The following is a 19,690-nucleotide window of genomic DNA, read 5'->3' as shown; positions in this document are numbered from 1 at the left end:
GACAAACCCACTGAAAATTGATCTATCGATAGCCTTGCTTAGAAGGAAGCTTTAAAGAAAGATTTTAGCAGGTTTTAATTACTTTTTTTCATTATGCTGTAGGTTTTGCTACAGCTTTAAATACCAGAGCAGACGTTTTCTGCAAATTATAGAGCAAATGAACGCTCCTCACTACCTAAAATGAGTGAGGAAGATAATAATCCATCATAATGCAGGGACCAAATGTTTCCTACATGGTTTCTCTCCCAGCCCTGCCACAATTAGGTAGAGATACAACTTCATTAAAAAACACATTAATTTAGTTTCCCCTCAAAACCACATGGACTACTTTCATTGTCTATCAGGCCACCCACCATTAGGAGGGGCCATTTCTCGTACTAGGACATTAAAAACACTCTTTCTAAAATAAAAGCACATCATCAAGGTAAACCAACACAGTGCCATAAAAGAAAGTTTCACTGCTGCCAGCACAGACCAGTGCATGGAGTTTTCTCTCCTCCCCTCTGGAATAGTCTGTACTGCTGTTACAATGATAAATGACCCCATAAACCAGCATTTTTCAAATTGCTGTTATTCTTGCTATGATTTCATTTTCTGCTTAAGCCTCTTATTTCCAGGCTTATTGGGAAAAGTTATTTACAAAGGAGGGGGGAGTAAAGAAAACCTGAGTTCTAGAAGATGCTTCTCTCTATTGCTGCACACATTACAAGTCATTCTGACACAGAACTGTTTTTAAAATGAGGGTTTGGTTGCAAATTATGATGTTGTGCTGTTTATACAACCAAGGTCCATTCTTTCAGTTTGTCATTACTCTAAATGCAGATTTATCCATTTTCTTCTCTCAGCACTACCTCATACCATTCCCTAATCTCACTGATGAAGAGAATTAATCAGGAATCACCTCAGGGACTGAGTATTTTTCCAAATGCTTCAGGGAAGATTGATGGATCAACTTAAAGACAACTCAATTCAGCTTAATGCTCCTAAGTATTGATGTCTGGAGAATAACACCCCCCTGTTGCTCAGTTTACTCATCCAGTTAACTCCATCCCACAATCACCTGGTACAGGAATTAAACACGATTCATATCAAAATTCAAATTTTAAAAGACTCAGAAGGCACTGGGATGCTTTTCCAAAGCCCCATTTTTCCCTTTGTTCTGTTCTGGCACAAGCATCCCCTGCAGTGAACCTGCTCCTTTGAAGTGGCCCAGTGTGATCCTGCAGCACTGAGCTTCTGCTGTGACCAACACGCTGGTACTTGCAGCTCCTCAGAGCATTTTTCATTACCAAGAAAGACAGTAATCCACAGAGAGAAAGCCAAGATACTTATTTTTCCCCTGCACAGCATTGATCTAAGCAGCTGGCATTTCAAAAGGTTATTCTGCCTCGGAACAGTCCAAGCAACCGTGTTGACAGCAGCTTTGAAAATGGTCTGGAAGAAGGATTGTCTCCCAGATTTCTAATTTACATCCTCAGTTCTTTTACTTTTCTATTCTGCACTTGCCTTCACCCTCTTGCAGGAAACCCTGACCATCATCCCACTGCAGCTGACAGCAGGAAGCCTTCTGGTACATTAATGCCATTTCAGGCAGGGGGGGGATGAGGAAGAAGCAGCATCACGCCTTGGCCACCAACAATGCCATGAAAATGTACAATAATTACCATCAAATGGCCATACATTTACATTAAAACCTTCAAAGTCTGTCTCTGCAGGTAAGAAAAAATTTTAGGAAAGCAAAATAAGACGTGGCAGACCAGCTCTTGCTTCACAAATACCTTTCTTGGTCCAACTGCCAGAAGATGTCATTGTTCTCTCTGAGAATAATTAGTACATAAGACAGCTTGTTTCATCACCTCATGTGCCAAAGGCAAGACCTCTATGGATACAGACACTTCTGCCAAGCTGCACTGCCAGGTTTTTGTGTGTTTTTTTCAGGGTGTAAAAAGGCAGAGGCAGGTCATGATTATTGCTGTGTAATAAGCAACACATAAAAATATAAACTCTGCAGCAATTACAGCTTGGGCTTGTTCCATACTCTGAGCCCCTAAACCATGAATAAAACCTGTTTCACCTCAGAAATTACAGTGAAACGGTAAAAAAAGTGAACTTGTTCTGTACCTGCTGACAAACAACAGTAATGCAAAGGGATACCAAGTTTATCCATGCACTGGAGAGCAAATGGATCCCTCCATCAGCCCAATTACCACAGAGCTGGGAAACAAGCAGCTCAGGTCACAGAGATTCAATTATTAAGTGCCTGACAAACAAACAGCAGATTTCAGCATCCCTCAGAAGGAGATATTCATTTCAGCTGTAGGAACAGCAAAACCCCTGAGATTACTGCCAAGGCTGATCAGCAGGGACAGAGCCTCTTGAATCCCTATCAAAATGACAGTAACACAACATAATGTTCACTGAAATACCCTCTCCAGAAAACAAAACACTCAGGCACCAACCATCTACCAGACAGAACAAAAATAAAAACTCAGCTTCGAGTAAGAATAATATTGTATATATAAATATATATAAAACTTAATTAGCAGCACCCTTTCATATATAAATGTCACATCAAGTATTTAAAAGTTAACAACCCTGCAAGACTCTTGTTCTCAACAGTCCCATTTTTTTACTGTCTGCAGCCCTGTTATTCCCAATTGCCCAGCAGCCATAAGGCATATTTTACATTTAATACTGGTTAGTCAGCTCAGGGAAATCATTTGTGAACACAAAAGGAAAGCAGCTTGGTTTTGACATCCTGCTGCGAGTCTGCTGGACATGAGGTTATAAAAAGCATCTTTATTTGGAAGCTGAGCAGATCTGATCTGAAAGTCGGACACAAATGCAGGACTTCACTCAGCCCTTTTCAGGGTACAGAACTGATGCAGCCTAAAAGTTTAATAACAGGAATGAGTAATACTACTGGAAGTGGAAAAGATGATGAACAAATGCCTCACACTCCAGGGAGAGGATAATTGACAGGGTTAAAAGAAAAACAACCATGAATTTTTAAATTTAAGTGCATTCCATCCCATCCAATTTGCCAGTTAAGTTTATAGTTCCATTGGTGTAGGAGCTATGTGCTCAATCTGAACAGAAACAAGATTTCCTGAATGCTTTCAGTCATCCTTGTTTGTAACAAACTGGGAGCACAGGATGCTGGTGTTCCCAGTGCTCCTGGCTTGCCTGCTCAGGGAAATCAGGGTACAATAAGCAGGGACACGAATTTGTAGCACAACAGCCACATCACACCCACACATCCCATAAAAACACTTGACAAACAAAAGACTGAAGTTGTTTAATTCACTTTCAGGGTAAGGCTAAGCTGTACAAAGGCAATTGTGTGCTCTGTCCTTACCCAGTGAGTTACAGGAGCTGGAATTCTCTATAAGGACACCACCTAGTTCATTGTATACTCACTTCTGCATTAGAAAACTCACTCTGGACAATTAGTGACCACCTGGTCTAAGCTCTCGTTGGAGCATATAAAGGTTTCAATGTGTAATTTAAATTTTAAACACACAAAGTTTACATCTCCTTCCTTGTCACAGCTACATGGGACAAAATTCTCAGTCTGGCAGGTCATTCTCTAAAGCCCTTCCCTTCTCTTTTCTCAAGGCTTAGGAGTGATATTTTGAGCTGCAGCAAACTGACCTGTTCTCTTCTCCAGTGAGCAAACAAGCCATATAAAGAGTACTGAGATGCCCAGCTGAAAAATGGGAACACACAAACCCAGCAGTCCTGGACATGGGTATTTAGGTGCAGCTTTGCTGAAGGCAGAGCCATCTGCATCCCACTAATCTTGGCTGAATTTGATTCACAGATTAGCTGGTTTCTTGTTTGCTGCATACAAGCTTCTCTACAGACATCAGGTATCAATTAGTCTGGATGTTTAATTGGCACTGATATGTCAATCAGTGGCAGCGGGATTATCAAAGGAGAATATTTTCACTGAAGTGATTGTATTCCCATAGCACAAATCCTCAGGGACAGATCAAAAGTCCAATTATCAAAAGGTACCTGCAGGGAAAACAAACCTGGATCTGCCAGTTAGGTTGGGCACCAAGGATTTGTTGGCCAAAGAGTGTTTGAAAGGAGTAAGAGAGGCATAAGCCAGGTGGAAAATGGTGGCAAAGTGCATAATTGTGCAACAGTTTTGCTCCAGACATCTCTCCATCCCATTGTGAACAGTCACACCCCACCTCTTTCTTACCAGTACTGTTCTGGTAACATATGACAACACCATATGTCTCAGGATATATGCTGCAAATACTGAGCTGCACCTCATAAATTCATCTTTTCTTTCAACTTCAGAGGAGCAGATGTAAAGATGTGACTTTTCCCATGTTTACAAGGCAGCTAAATTAAATCCCTGTGACCTGTTCCTAAAGCAACAAGGCAGCAAGAGCCTGAACTCAGCACCATAAGGAGTTACCCCGTGACTGATTCTTTGCCTCTCTACTCGTGAACTGAAGATTAAAACAATTTCAGAGGAAAAACAAAACAAAAAACTAAGACAAAACACCTGCTCAGGCACCATCAAACCCCACTGAATTCTCCAGAGAGTTAAAGGTCACTACATGGAAGAATTGTTAAGAACAGATGATTTTCCACATTTCTCTCACGTCAACAAATCAGAGCTATTTCTTGTGCCCCACAACACCCCTGTGAGGTAGGTGAGCATCCTGTTCTGAGGGAGAAAGGAAGCAGTTTGCTCAAGGCTGCACATCAAACAAAAAATCAGGAGCAGAACCCAAAAGGCCCAAAAGCTTCCAGAGATCTTAATCCATCACTAAACAATTCTGTTTTGGGAGATCATAAATTACATTTTTCTAAGGCAAAAAAAAAAAAAAAAAACCACACCCAAAATTTAAAAATCTGATGCACTGAAACGCAGGGAGGATAAAACAGGCATCACACAATGCTCAGATCACACTTACCTTACCAGTGCATCTGGTTTGCTTAGCTGGTTATTAGGAATACAATTTTCCATTAAGTCCTTATGTGTGCTCGGGCTCTTGCTGGCACATTTCTGTTTTTTCTCATTTTTAGTGGATGAGGAGGGGATGCTCCCATTAGTTGCACTGTGACTGCGAGGTGAGGAGTTCACAACTCCACTGACATTTTTGTAATTTTTGGACGAGGCAGTGCATGAGTCCTCTTTTAAGAGGTTTTCTGTACTTCCTACAAGATCGTTATTTAATCTTTTACTATTGATATGGTTTTCCATATATTCAATTTCTTGTATTTTAGAGTCTACAGGTTGCAAAATATTGTTATTTATTCCAAGGTTGTGTTTCTTCGCATCCTTGTCCTTTTCTTTCCCTTTTTCTCTATATTCTAGCTCTGGCAACGTTGCAGATATTTTTTTATTGGCTGGAATGCCCCCATTGTGCTGCAGAAGTATTGAGGAATCCATATCAGATAATCCTTTGGCTGCTGCAACACCAAAGTGAGAAAAAAAAATACTTAGTTCATTAAATCAATCAATACTTGTGACACAGAAAGAAAAATCATTATGTACATGTCAATCATTCCTGCAGAAAACAATAATTACTGGGGACAATCTAGGAAAGAAAATCTGAAGTCACGTGGTATTTTAAGACTTTTTTTTTTCTTCGTTACAGGCAGGAAACAGTAACCAAGGGATTTAATAATAAATACTAGAGCTTCATAGAACACTGCCTGACCAGATTAATGCAGTTGCTAGTAAAGAACTAAGCAGAGGGGACATAATTCACTTCTCCTCTCATATTAACCACAGCCAAAGTTATTTTATTTTTGGCTCTGAGTTCACTGCACTTGCAGCAAAACAACACGGGCTGAATTCAGCAGCTCTTCCTCAGCACGTTTGGTGTTTGTCTTTTCTTTAAAGAGCAGAAAATAGAAAACACATTAAGTAAGAAGTGTAACTTGCCTTCCTCTGCCTCCCTCTCTTGCCTTTGCAGCATCTGCTGCTCTGGGGGCAGTGCTTGCTGCAGGAGCTGCATGTAGAACTCGTTCTCCTTCTGCACCTCTTTCTGTTTTCTTAAACGCATTTTGTAGCTGACGTAACTTTTAAAGCCAAAGCCCAAAGTCACAACAGGGTAGCCAATACTAAAAAAAAAAAAAAAAAAATCAAACCAATTATTATTCAAACTGTTAACCACAGTAGCAAATTAATAAGTGATGTAGCTGTGGATACATCTGGATTACAACTTTTCACAGACAGTGATACGTAAAATGGTTTCTGAGGTACTACAATAAAGCTGCAGTTCAAAAATGCAGGCAGCTCTTTATCAAGATAAAATGACAGTTCATTACAGACAGCAATTAACTGTAGCATAGATTAAAGGATTACAACAATGCAATTGCACCAGGCATAGCAAAGACAGCTCTGAGACCAGCACCAGACTAGAATTACACATCTTTTAAGGAAATAACAGCAAATACAGCAGAGGATCCCAGGTTTTGTTCCTAAAGGACTGTGTAATGTGCAAGACATTAAACTGGGAGATACTTTAACAACATTCATCCAAAATTCCCTATTTCTCTAAGGAAAACTCATCCTTAGCCCCATCCTTTCACACACAGAAGGTAAGAGCAGATCCCTTTTCCACCGCTCTTTGAAGCTGAGACAAAACAACGTTCTCCAAAACACCTCCTCTGCAAGAGGCCCTGTGACTCTTTCTGAGAAACAGGAGCTGCAGAAGCTGCTGGAACACAGAGCTTTGGGGCTACAACACTCCTGGGGGGACCAAGGCTGTGACCAGCCACCCCTGGCACAGCTAAAGGGGACCACGGAGGCAAAGCCTCAGTGGCAAAAACATCTTCTGTGGGCAAGAAACGGTCTTTGGAGATTCCTCATTTAGGGGACTGACCTTGAAGCTGGAGGCAAAAACCATCTAATCTCTAAACTTAGTTCTTCCACTTCTCTCTCTGACAGGTAAGACATGAAGAATTTCACTTCCAGCCAGGCTTGGCTGTTCCATTTGTTGATGGGAACGACAGAACTTTGGAATCGTATTTTTGCATATCAGCTTCATCACAGAGAATTTAAGTGTTCTTATTAGCTTGTGACAACTGCACCAACACAGAACGCTAACAAATCATGCCCTGTATCTATTAGCAGAGGTGCTCCATCAAGGAGCAAACATAAATCAATAAAAATAAATCCATGTCTGACAAGAATTTTACCAAAGCACAGTCATATTTTAAACACTGAAGGTGTCCTAAATCATGGGAACACTCAGATACAGATGGCTATTAACCAGCTGACTATTAACCATTAAAACCTTCTCAGTCACAGCCCTGTGCAAATTGTATTTCTAAGTGAGCTGCCAGAATCATTTGCATCTGCATCTGACATTATCTCTGCCAATGCCTCTTTTGTAATGTGTGTAAAACCAGCTGTGGCTGCAGCTCCCAAACTCTGATGACAAGCTCAAATGTTTGCATCCAATTCAGCAGCAGAAAGACCTTCCTTCACAGCTCCTAAAGTGCTTTTGTGACCTATTACAGAATGCAATTGGTGTTTAGGGATCTGTTGCACAATGTAGACAATATAAATTAAAATGACAGATGTCTAATTTATGGGAAGAGTGTCACAGGGAACTGGACCAAAGGATTCCAGGAAAAACAGGAGACATTTTATATGTAGATCAGTGCATACTACACCAAAAACTGTGGAATAAAAGTGCATTTCTTCCAGAGATGGATACTCTGTAGTTAAGGCTTTGTCCTGAAATCACTCTTCTCACCTTGAAAGAAGAGTTGTAATAAATTGTGTTTGGGTTTTTTTCTGTTTTATTTTCTGTCATGATTTTCAGCATGAAGCTTATTCACACCTTCTGGTGCATTATTAAATCAGACACTCACGAGAAACCTTTCTCAGGGAAAGAGTGCTTTGTCACAGAGAAAGAAGATTTCCATAACAATTTCATAAATTATCAGGGAGACCTATTTCTTTTGTAACTTTTATCATCATGTATTCACTATGTGAACACAGACTTTGTAAGGTGATGGCAAGAATTTTCAAGAAATGCTTGGAATATCCATGCTACAAATTCCCTACAGTTCACAAACACTGAATGCTCAGAAGGGTTACCCTGGGTCCACATTTACATACATTTCTCATGGAATATTTAATGACAGCTGTGCAAGGGGAGAACTGAACAGCCAAACCCTGAACCAAAATAAAAAGCCCTGATGATTAATTTTCCTGGTGAAATAAAGGTTAATAAGAAAAGGAGAAAAAAAGACCCACTTACCAGTGTGCTGCAAATGGACGACAAAGGTCTACGTGGAAATTTTTTAAATCTTTAAATCTAATGGCTGCTTCAATATAAACAAAAAGTATCCACAGTGATACTGTTGGTAAGCACACCCCCCTCTCTATGGAGAGAAAAAAAAACGAGAGAGAAACACTTTAGTAACATATTATAATCAGCAAATATTTTAAAGTTGTTCTTGAAACGTTCCAAAAGTCAAGGGAAATTTTCAGACATATATATAGGGAACTTTAAGAGGTTTTTCCTTCAGAATAAAGCATCTAGGCCATCTCTATTTTACACCAATGTAAACTTTTCACTCCTTATCTTGCTTTATTACTTTTATAAGGCCTCAGTGAAAAATAACAGATGCACAGCTAATGAAATAGGTTGCCACAAGGAACACAAGTGGAAGAAACTGCACAAGATGAGGTAATGGTACAGCTCATGATCTTTGAGTCAGAAGTGGGGAGCTTGGACTACTTTCTCACTCCAAGTTGGGTATATCTGAGTAGCAGCAGTGAGCAAATCAGCTGAGAAAACAGTGAGTAAGCCCAGCACTGGTTACTCCATATACAGTCATGCAGAGAACACTCTGCAACCCAAAACTCTCCGTCAGGGAACACTTGGGACACTGGAGTCACTTATCCCTCCAGCACTAGTGGGGAGGATGTAAAAGAGGAGTCAAGCAAAACCGAGCTCTTAAAGCTCTTGGCCAGTGGAAAATGCCACTGGGGCAGCAGATTTCCACAAATCAACACCAGTTATGAGCTTCACAAAAATAATCACATAATGGGTTGGAAGGGAAGTTAAAGATCACCCAGTTCCACTCCCTGCCATGGGCAGGGACACCTTCCACCAGCCCAGGTTGCTCCAAGCCCCGTCCAACCTGGCCTGGGACACTCCAGGGATGGGGCAGCCACAGCTTCTCTGGGTAACCTGTGCCAGGGCCTCCCCACCCTTCCTTCCCAATATTGTCACTACAGGCTCTTGAAAATAAACCAAGTTCTTGATTGTGTTATGACATCAACATACTGTGTGTTGGTTTGCAAACAGGTCTCAAATTTGAAACTGAAATAGCATTAATCTGAGGCCCTGAAATCGTCAGAAATGAAAAAACCTGTGGGACAAACTGTCAGCTTAAAGGGACTCAACGTTTCAGCAACGTACACCCAGAATCATGGAATGGTTTGGGTTGGAAGGGACCTTAAAGATTCCACCTAAAAAGATCATAACCTAAAAAGAGCAAGTTCCCATCGACTTAAACGAGCATTTTAAAAGAATAATTCCTAACAGTGCCATGAATTAACATATTAAACAATCTCAACAGCTATAGTTAAATCTGCCCCATCAGGTTTTTCCCTTTAGGGTTTCTAATCATCAACCCTGAACAACTTCGGATAAGGCTTTAACACATTAATACAATTCTAAAAATAACTCCAGATTCTCCACGTATTTGAAATTGGGCAACAACTGGTTCACAGTATCTTCCATTAGCTCCCACACTGCCATTATTAGAAATGACTAAGTTGTCAGAAAGCTCACTGAGAAATGATCCACACTACCCTGCAGACTCCTGGGATCTCATGGTAAGTCTAACAGGAAACACTACAAAAGCCCAGATCCCAAGAATTTGGGTAGTAAAAAGCTACCTCTAAAAAAACAAATTTAAAAAAAAAATCAAGTTTTTATTCCTAAACTTTTTTTATTTAGGGCAAGATATACCTGTAGTCCATACAACAGTGCTCTTGCAAACTAAACCATCTCCCCCCAGTTCAACTGCTTCATCCAAACCCAAGGATTTATTAAAACAAACCCAAAAAACTAAGGAAAAAAAGGGCAGCAGAGGGGGAGAAGAATTCTCCATGTCTGTCTCAAACTGTCAGGGCAGGCACTGGTATTACCAGCCTTTTTCTCAGGAACTAAATCCAGCTGACACAAAGATTTGGCTAATAAAAATTTAAACTATGACTACTAAAACAACTAATATTTTAATATTAATAACTAAATAGCACATAATTGACTAGTAGGAAGAACATTAACACTGTGCTCTGTATTTATTTTATTGCTGCAGGAGAATTTTGAAGTCAGGAAAGTATTTAACTGCTCTGGAATTCCTGTTTATACCCCTTCAGTTACTGATTATTTAAAATGCACCCAGATGTGCATCAAGTGCAAAGCAAAAAGAACACTTTTAACAACAACAAAACTGCATTAAAATAAATGTGGTAATAAAATGCACCTTACTAAAAGCTGTGAGATGCCTTTGAATTAGGAAGTTGTAAATAAAGAACAGTGACCTACCTGTGTGCCAGACATACTGTACCCAAACATAGGTGCTGGCAGCAAAAAACAGCCACTGGATTGGTATGAAGAGCAGACAGATTATATTTGATGTGAATGCTACACAAACAAAAAATACTGAGAAGGCCTAAAAGAAAGGAAGGGTGGGGGAAAGAAGAGTGGTTTGGTTTATTCCAGGAAAAATAACCAGTTTATTAACAGTGATTGATACATATTTCAACATAGAAACACTGGTGATGTTTGTAATCAAGGAAAAAAAGGGAGCAGTTTGGCCAAAGAAAGTAGAAATTTGAGCAATTAAGAGAGAATAGGTACAAATTAAGAGAGAACAGGTACAAATTTGTGCCCATCCACTCCTCCAACAAGCCTCCAAACAGTTAAATTTATCCCTTCTTATCTTGTTTGAACACTTTAATTCACACTGTTGATCTATAGTAGAATCACAGGTATATTCTCCTTCCAGAAAAGAAACCACCCACCCAACCCACTATCAGGGCCATTTACTCTCTGAAAAAGCAGTAAATATCTAAACTGGCAAGTTTCTGTTTTATTTTAAAGAAAACCCTGCTATCTAGGGTTATATATGTATGTGTTTTTATATATATATATATATATATAGGGGTTTAGAGAGAGAGAGAGAGGGCTATATTTTTTATGTCTATCTATTTATGTATATATAGAGAGAGAGTTATATATGTATATATCTCACTAATTCAAACCCAACTTAGGAATTAAAACTATATTTTTCTATGGTGAAAATTTGATATATATTTCACTTGCACTTGCCACAGATCAAAGATGCAGTCAGAGAGAAGAGACCTGAGCCCAGGGCACCCAGACACTTGAAAATCTTGAGAAGTGGATCATCAGTGCCATTAAGCCACTTGTGTAAGAAGGAATATTCCCTGAAATCTTGGGAGATTTCCCTTCAAAGGGACTTTGTGTTATACTCACCAAACCCTGGTATCTGAAGGAATCGTAAACACTCCTGATGAAGAGCCAGAATGGCCACAGATACTCAAATCTGAACTCCAGGACAAAATCTGCCAACAGCACAAGTGCCCACACCACCAGGAACTTCAGGTACAGGAAAGTACTGGGGGGGAAAAAAGGAAAAGGTAATTTCAGGTCAGCATTTCCAACAGTGAAACTTACTTTAATTTTTTTAAATTTTTTTAAGTTACATGTTCTTCAGGAATAAAAACTTCTTATAAAAGAAGGGAAATTTCATCCAAACTGATTTTATAAAATAAGTGGGTTTATTATGACGTTAAAATCAGGCCTGGTCTAATGAAGTTGAATATTTAACTGCATTTCTTCTTCAAGGAACAAATAAACAGAAGGCTCACTGCTCTTACAAGACATCCAGCAACAATCTCCCTTTAGCTTTCCAGAGCATTTTCACAAAGTGAAGCCTTGCCAACAGGTGTGGGATCAGCTGAAATGTTTCCCTTCTTGCACTTGAGGGCTCAGAAATTTCTGTGTTCGCTCTCCTCACCAGACTGCAGATGTTCACTCCTTTTCCACATTGAACACCAATAAATTGAGATATATTTTAAGCCTGTAACTACAGCCATTAGGAAGCCTGTTTTGATACTGAGTTGTCAGTGTTGTGTTTGAAAACATCTGTATCAATGTCACTGGATCCATTAAAAAACAAATAACAAAAGAAAAACTGAGAGACTTGAGACCAGACAGTCTAACTTCTATTTTTTAAAATTATTTCAAAGCCACATTCCCATATTCTTAGTCCTGCATTTTGAACCACTGATGGCTACAGAGCTCAAAAATATTCTGAGCTCATACCCAACTAACACTCCAGGGATCAGCCCAATCCATTCTCCTAAAAAAGAAGCAGCAAAAACCCCTTTTCCCCCAAAACCCAGAGATCCAGCATGTCACTCCAGCTGCCCAACACCTCCCTGCACTCTGCTGGGTTGTAACAGAAATGGGGGCTTAAAAATACATTTTTGTTTTGCAGTTTTTCCTTTCACTAACTTCTTCTGCCAACAAAACCAGCAGAACTTTGCCCTGGAATGTTCACTGATAAGCTGCCAAGGGTTTGCACTCCCAGTGCCAGGTAGGGTCAAGTTTCTGCACTGTTCATGGACACAGGGCTTTTTTAGGAAGTTGTTCAGAGCTTTGGATAAGATAGAAAATAGAAAACTTCCATGGAGAGTGTTGGGGACCAGCAGAGGTTCAGAAACAACTGAACTCCTCGTGCAATTATCACTCACGTTACTTGTCACACAAGGTCAGGTTCCAGATCCCACGACTGGGAGAACACTTTGATTTCTTGGGAATCAAAGATTAATTGCATGTGCCTGAAAGTGACCCTTATCAGCTTAATGGCACTGGAAAAACAAAGCAAGAGGCTACAGGAAGCACTTTAATTTAATGGAAACAAAATTAATGACACACACACACACTTGGAAAAGTTAAGGTGCTGCTTTTTTCAGTTTTTATGGAACCATTCCCAGCCACTTAGTTAAAAATTACTCTTTGAGAAGAAGGAAACTACAGCAGAAGTATTAAAAAAACTCCTTCAAACCCAGCGAAGGAACCCACAACAAAACCCAACCAACCAAAACCCACCAAAGAAACCTTAAATGGTCAAGTCCTGGTAGATAAAGTCTGCACATGCTGCTGTCCTCTGTTTATCTAAAGTTCAGATCTTCAACAGAAATCTATAAAAAGCAGCTGCATTCAGAGAATACTTTGACATTAAAGGTGACAGACATTGGGGTACAGAGTCACCACTGTTCACACTGGGGAACTGTGCATGTGCAGCTCTTTAAGATTTGAGGCAATATCTAAAAGAATCCCAGCCAGGCAATCCTTATTCTGCCTCTTTTGCTGGAAAAGCAGTTGTGTGGTGCAGGCACCTTTCCCTGGGTTAAACTGATGGCCAGTGTTTATTTTCCTGCCACTGAAATCCATGAGGAGACTACATGTTTCCAAGCAAATTAGGGCTGTCAGAACTAATGCTTCTCCACTGTTAAGTGCCACTCTAAGTTAAAGCATTTGCTGAATAAGAGTTCTGTAATACTGCCATTAAAGTGATTTCTAATATTAAATTCATATCCATCCAGGGGCCACGGTGACATTTACCACCTTTTAAAGTGGAATTGGAACAATACAACGTTTGTAACAAGGTTTTGCCAACAATATTAAAGAGGCTACTTCTCAGTCATCTGAAGGACTCGAGAGCAATTCAGAATTCCATGAGTACAAAGACACAAGAAAGTTACTCCTCTTATAAAAGAGTTCATCCACTTATGTTGGCCTCAGCAACAAATTCACTGCTGTGTAATATATTCTACACACGCACTGAACTCTTTGATTCTACATGCAGACATTCACAGAAATCAATTTAAAGGTACTACATTCCATGAATTATTGGTGGGTTTTTTTTTTACCTCAGACCCTCCAATTAAAGCCACAGCACTGCAGGGTCAGAACTCAACGCTCCAGCCCGGCTTTAAAACCCGATATTGGTGGCAGCCTGCAGGCACCAGGACCCTCCAAAGAGGGTGTTCCAAACTGCAGAGCTCCCCCGGTGCCACCGGGTGACATCGGTGCCTCTGCCGCACTCTGCAGTCTGCAGAGGGAATGAGCCTTGGGAGAGGAGGGAGGCTCACAAATCTCAGCATCCCTGCATCCCTAAAGGTGCTGTCCTGGCAAGCACACAGCTCAGCACTTCATTTACAAGTGAACTGACACCTCGCCAGTGAAGGTTTAAATTAGTGAGAGCTGAAATACATCCAGCAGGAATTAAACCCCGAGAAAAGCAGGCACAGGGCCCTGGTTTGACAGGCTGATCCCTGCTGCTGTTCTGCCTCAGACAGCACCATTCAAACAGCATCACATGAATGAAACAACCAACAAAATATAGCAACAGCCTCCTCCCTTCCTCTGCTTTGTACCAGCCACTTCTGCTGCATCTCTGCTCTTGAATCCCTTGATTCCTTCCAGACATGGGCATTCCTGTTGTTATCCATCTCCTTTGGAATCCAGCACCAGCCATTTGGTGCCTGGGAACCTCTGACAGTCATTGATCTCTCTGGGCACATCACACATTTCTCCAATTCTGATCACTGCTGTGTCTGCCCCCACTCCCAGATAACTCTCACCAGGCTGAAATGCTTCCTAACCTCTGTAACCTTTTTATTAGAGAGGCTCAAATATATTCCACGATGCCAATTATAATTCTGAATTGGTTCTTAATACAGGGAAAGATTCTTGCAGATAAACACCTGAAATCTGGGTTATCCAATTTTCTGACACATGTCAAAAAATCTGGCCTTGGTGACCTGACAGAGGTTTAAGGACAAGGCTCTCCCTACAAACCAGCATATGGCATCTAATCCTGTAGGGTAATAAAGGAAAAGAGGGAAGGATGGACACATCCATGAGAGGAGCAGGGCACCAAACGGGGAGGAGCAGTGATTACAGTGCTGCAAATTCTCTGAGAGGTCAACTGATTGCTAATGTACACTGAATATAAAGATTTATTCATAACCCAACAGTGGCTGTGCTCCCCCTTTGCATTTTCAAACAAATAATTTTCCTCCTTATTCTTCCTCCCCCTTCAAGTGCCAGATGCCATTTCCTTTCTTTTTTTTTTCCTCCTTTTTTTTCCCCCCTCTTTTGTTCTTTGTTCTCTTTTTACTGCCCCCAAAACAGATATTGTGCTTGCTGCAAGGTAAAAATATTGCAAAAAATCACTAGAAGAGGAACCAATTATGCACCCCAAACCCAAACTGGTGGCAAATTAAGCCTCCATTCCATCCCACTATTTATCAGCAAGGCCCAAGGGCTGGAAAGGGAATGTTGGCAGAACTGATGGCACGTTTCATTTTGCAGCCTGACTCATCCAAGACAATGGAGTGGGTGCCAAACACACAGGTAGGCTTTGGAAAGCTGAAATTTAGCATTTGTGTGGAATTACCAAACAGGCAACAACCCCCACCTCCAGGTTACCCATCCAACACCAGCCACAATACTGAGAATGCTGGAGATTTGCAACTAAAAAAGCTTTATATATGCAAACACACAAATACATCCATATAAGATTATTACTAGTGGACAAAAGAAGCAAGACAGAATGAGCACAGCAAGTATGCAAGGGAGAGAACAGGACTGCTGGGATGTGGTATGTGTATTGGAAACTATCGTGGGAAATCCTTGCCAACTAAATATTTGGAAAGGAAGAGAAATGTAAAGAATCCCAGGAAACTTCCCTGACTACTTATTCAGTGTCTTGGCATAGAATATATCCATTACTGAACTATGGAAGTGTAAGGAAAGGAAGACAAAATAGAAAATTCTTACAGCAGTTCTGGAAGCTGAAGCACAGGGATATAATCAGCAATCAGCATCGTGGTGCTGAAACAAGAGGCACTGTCAGCCTGAAAACACCAGTGTCCAGAACACAAAATAAAGCTAAAGGAGCCACAGTGAGTGCAGGGAGTGAAAGTCACAGGCAGAGGGATGTGATATTACATGTACCATTGGGGTTGACACGGTAGAACACATTTAAATGTAGGCTAAATTAGATTTGAGACCTGGATTTAAGTTCAAGTCATAAAAGGCAGCTCTGCTGCTTTGTTACAGACCTCCAGGGCAGCTGCAGAAGAAAATGTTTTATCCTGTACAGGAAGCTTATTAAAAAAAAAAAAAAAAAAAAGGTGCCAGAATAAATCAGCAGGAAGAATCATTATGGATTTTTAAGAAAAGCCTAAAAAAGCCACATTCCTGGAGGTAGTAATGAACTGCTACAATTTATTTGGCTGTCAGCAGAGTCAAAAAGCGAGTCCCTGGAAATCAGCCCTGTCAGGATTTCGGTGGCAGAGGGAACCAGGAGGATCTTAAAGGTTGTGGTATCCAGAAATTCTGCCCTTGTGCCAGGGGTGGGTATCTCAGGACCACTTGGAGATCAGACACACACACACCCCCCTCCTCCCTGGCACCCTCTTGGCTGCCAGCCCAGGTACTGCCTGTGATAAAGAGCAATTTACATCCAGAGCTAAAAAAGAATCCTGATTCCAAAGGCACATGCAGTTTAAGGGCCATTGTCAGGGAATCCATGATGCAGCATCAATCAGCTGATGTGACAGCCTGAGTTAAAGCAAATCACATGTGGAATTCATCTTGAAACTTCACCAGCTACCAAATTGGTACCAAGTGCCAATATGACTCAGTAGAGCCAAAACAAGCAGTATCAGCAATAAAGGATTTTAAATAGATGAAGGATGAGGACTGGGAAGAGTTAGGAACAAGCAGTAACAAGTAAACCTTAATTGCTTAACTGATGACAAGCTGCAGTGAACACTTTAATTAACAATTAAGGTTTTAATGTGTGCACACTGCCAAAGGTATAAGATGTTAATCACTTCAGCATTTTTCAGCTATCCATTGCCATTGTTTTACAAATGAACAGGCAAAGGTTGGAACACACACTGTGGAAATAATAAAAGATCTCAAGATTCCTACCATTAGTGTGTTGGGTTTGGAGATCTATTGAGAGCACAGTTATTTTTGATTATATTAATGTTCTTTCCATAGATACTGCAATACTTCCAAATAGCAAAAGTCTTTGCACATAATATTAGAGTGGGATTTCTCAGGTTTGTCACACAGGCCCAAGTACCTTAGAGCTGTAAACAGAGAGTAAAACCAAACTGAAAAGAAAGAAGGGGTAAAAAAGGAAGAAAGGAGAAGGAAGAAAAAACAGGTGAATGGAAGAAGAGGTCTAAAGAAGAATAGGGAGGGCAGCTGCTGAAAATTGGGAGGGGAAGGGGGGAAGATTGGTCAGGAGTAACTTTGAAAGCATTTATGAAAGGCTACCATTTAATTTAGGTAGTGAATGCTGGGGAAAGTATTTTAAAGAACAACACTGTAGGCTGTGAACCCTTAACTTGTTAAAAACAACACTCCACAAAGTGGCAAAAATTAACATTCAGGGAGGCAGGTTATTCACATTTTTCAGTGCAGCCCAGGATTTTGTATTTCTAACTCTGTTCTGTGACTAGAAACTATTTTTCTATCGCTTCTTATAATCTGCTGCAGATTTACACGTGCACCAGAGCTTCACTGCAGGACAATTCCTTCTTTGCTTCACCTGCTCCAAAACTCTTCCAGTTTCCCAGCTCCCAACTAAGGCTCCCACGTGTCTGTTAGTGACAGCTGCTTTCAAAGACTGCAGAGGGAACAAGGATGGGAAGATTAGTCTTAATTTAAAAAGCAAACAAAAATCCTACAAGAGTTAAGCATCCCAATCCTGCTGTTTGCTCAGCCTCAATGCTTTGCTTATAACACCATGATGGGACCTCCTGATAACTGTATTTACTGGGCTTGTGTTCGCTGATGGTGACAATTAAGATAAGCTGAGTAAATAACTACGGTAATTACATGAATTTAGGCATTTGTAGTTCCGTGAGAAGTTACCTGTATGTGATCTCTTCGAATTATGGGGGGCAAAGAGAAAAAAAAAAAAAAGGAGAAAAAGCAGAAGGAAAGCAAAAGAAATAAGAGAAAGAGCCACAATCCATGTGGAAGCACCTCTCTCTGGTTAGGCTTACAGAGAAGAGCCTTCACACTATTTCTCTTTTCTTTCTGTGTGCTAATACTTTGAAGACACTGGTTATTTCTGTTTATCAAAATGCCACGTGAAACAAAGACTAAAAATCCCATTTCTGCACTGTAACATTCCAGGAGAAGTTTGTGCAAGAAGCCAGAGCTGTTCACACACCTACAGCAGCTCTACCTGCTGCACACACTCATCACCTGCTGTTCTTCTCATCTTATTCTGGTTTGCCCTCCTTCTCTCAACCCCACCTTCCCTGCCAGTCACCTCAAAGGCACATCAGTGTGAATGACTTCTGAAAATTAAGTAATTATAAGCAATTCCTTACATATCTGAATTATTCTCCCAAGACCAGTCATCTAGAATATGAATTTCTACACAAGGGATGTTGCTCTTTACAAGCAGCATTTTCTCAAATCCTGGAAGTCTAAAACAAGGGTTTTAGAGTGCTCTTGTGTAGAGATTCACTACAAGTAGGATAAGCAGCACACTGTGACAATTTTATTCCAGTCAGAGCTCCCTATCAGCTGTTTCCTTTATGCAAAGTTAACATCTGAATTGTATGAGCTTGCTCAAGTTTCCAGGCTCTGCATATATCAACCTCACTGAACTAGAAACAGAAATGGGCCACCACACTTACTACAACTTTCACAAGGCAGCTTCAAAGCCTCTTCTGACCCAAACTCCTCTTTATTGACAAATACATAATTGTTGTATTTCATATAAAATTTTGCGTACTCGGGAGGGCAGAGTTGTAAAAAACTCTTCAAAATAAGCTCACGACTGTGCTGGAACTGCAGGGATCAGTGTTTTAGTGCATTCTGCATGCAAACACCTGGAAAGCATTCCCAGACACATCCCACGTGGATGTCACTTCACTCCTGCTCCTTTTCTCATCCCAGAGGTCAGAGGTGAGCCGGGTACCTGCTGTGGTCCCACCACCACCAGACCACCCACCCCTGCTCCAGGCATCTTCCACCCGAATTCCTGCTCACATCCCTCACTGCTACACCCCTGGCCTCTCATGTGCTCCCACTGCAGACCTGCAGCACAGGCACCTCCATCACCACGTGAAAAACAACTTTCTTAACCTTTGCACGAGGGGGCTGAGCCACCAGCCCAGATGTTCTCCTGCTCCACCAGCTGCTGAACCACTCCAACGTGTGGGCTCTGAGCTTTGGCACCTCTGGGAACGCCCAGACATGAGACCCCACTGAGGAACCACCCCAGGGAGATACAGGTGAAGCTGCAGCGAGTAACTCAGAGCTTTGGAACCTCTGGGAACCCCCAGCTGGGAAAACCCCCCCGGGTGAAGCTGCAGGGTGTGGCTTGGAGTTTTGGCACCTCTGGGAAGCCCCAGACATGAGACCCCGCTGCGAAACTTCCCAGGGGAGATAAAGGTGAAGCTGCAGCGAGTGGCACCTCTGGGAACACCCAGCTGTGAGACCCTGCTGGGAAAACCTTGCCAGGAGAAGCTGCGGGAGCTTTGGCACCTCTAGGAAGCCTCAGACATGAGACCCCGCCGGGAAACCTCCTGGGGGAGATACAG

The 19,690-nt window shown here is 41.2% G+C and overlaps 1 protein-coding gene across 1 annotated transcript in view; it reads right to left on the bottom strand.

Annotated features, from left to right (window-relative positions):
* MACO1 (macoilin 1) overlaps positions 1–19,690 on the bottom strand; it is a 30,148-nt gene that overhangs the window by 9,630 nt on the left and 828 nt on the right. Inside the window, exons 2-6 of the mRNA XM_027661360.1 lie at positions 11,508–11,649; positions 10,554–10,680; positions 8,250–8,373; positions 5,918–6,096; positions 4,941–5,439 (exon numbers count right to left, since the gene is read on the bottom strand). Coding sequence (XP_027517161.1) covers positions 4,941–5,439; positions 5,918–6,096; positions 8,250–8,373; positions 10,554–10,680; positions 11,508–11,649 — 1,071 coding nt within the window. The remainder of the gene's footprint in view (positions 1–4,940; positions 5,440–5,917; positions 6,097–8,249; positions 8,374–10,553; positions 10,681–11,507; positions 11,650–19,690) is intronic.

This window comes from Corapipo altera, unplaced genomic scaffold, assembly GCF_003945725.1.
Source record: "Corapipo altera isolate COAL_440 unplaced genomic scaffold, ASM394572v1 201, whole genome shotgun sequence".
Taxonomy (NCBI): Eukaryota; Metazoa; Chordata; class Aves; order Passeriformes; family Pipridae; genus Corapipo; species Corapipo altera.
This window is presented reverse-complemented; position numbering and strand designations above follow the sequence as displayed.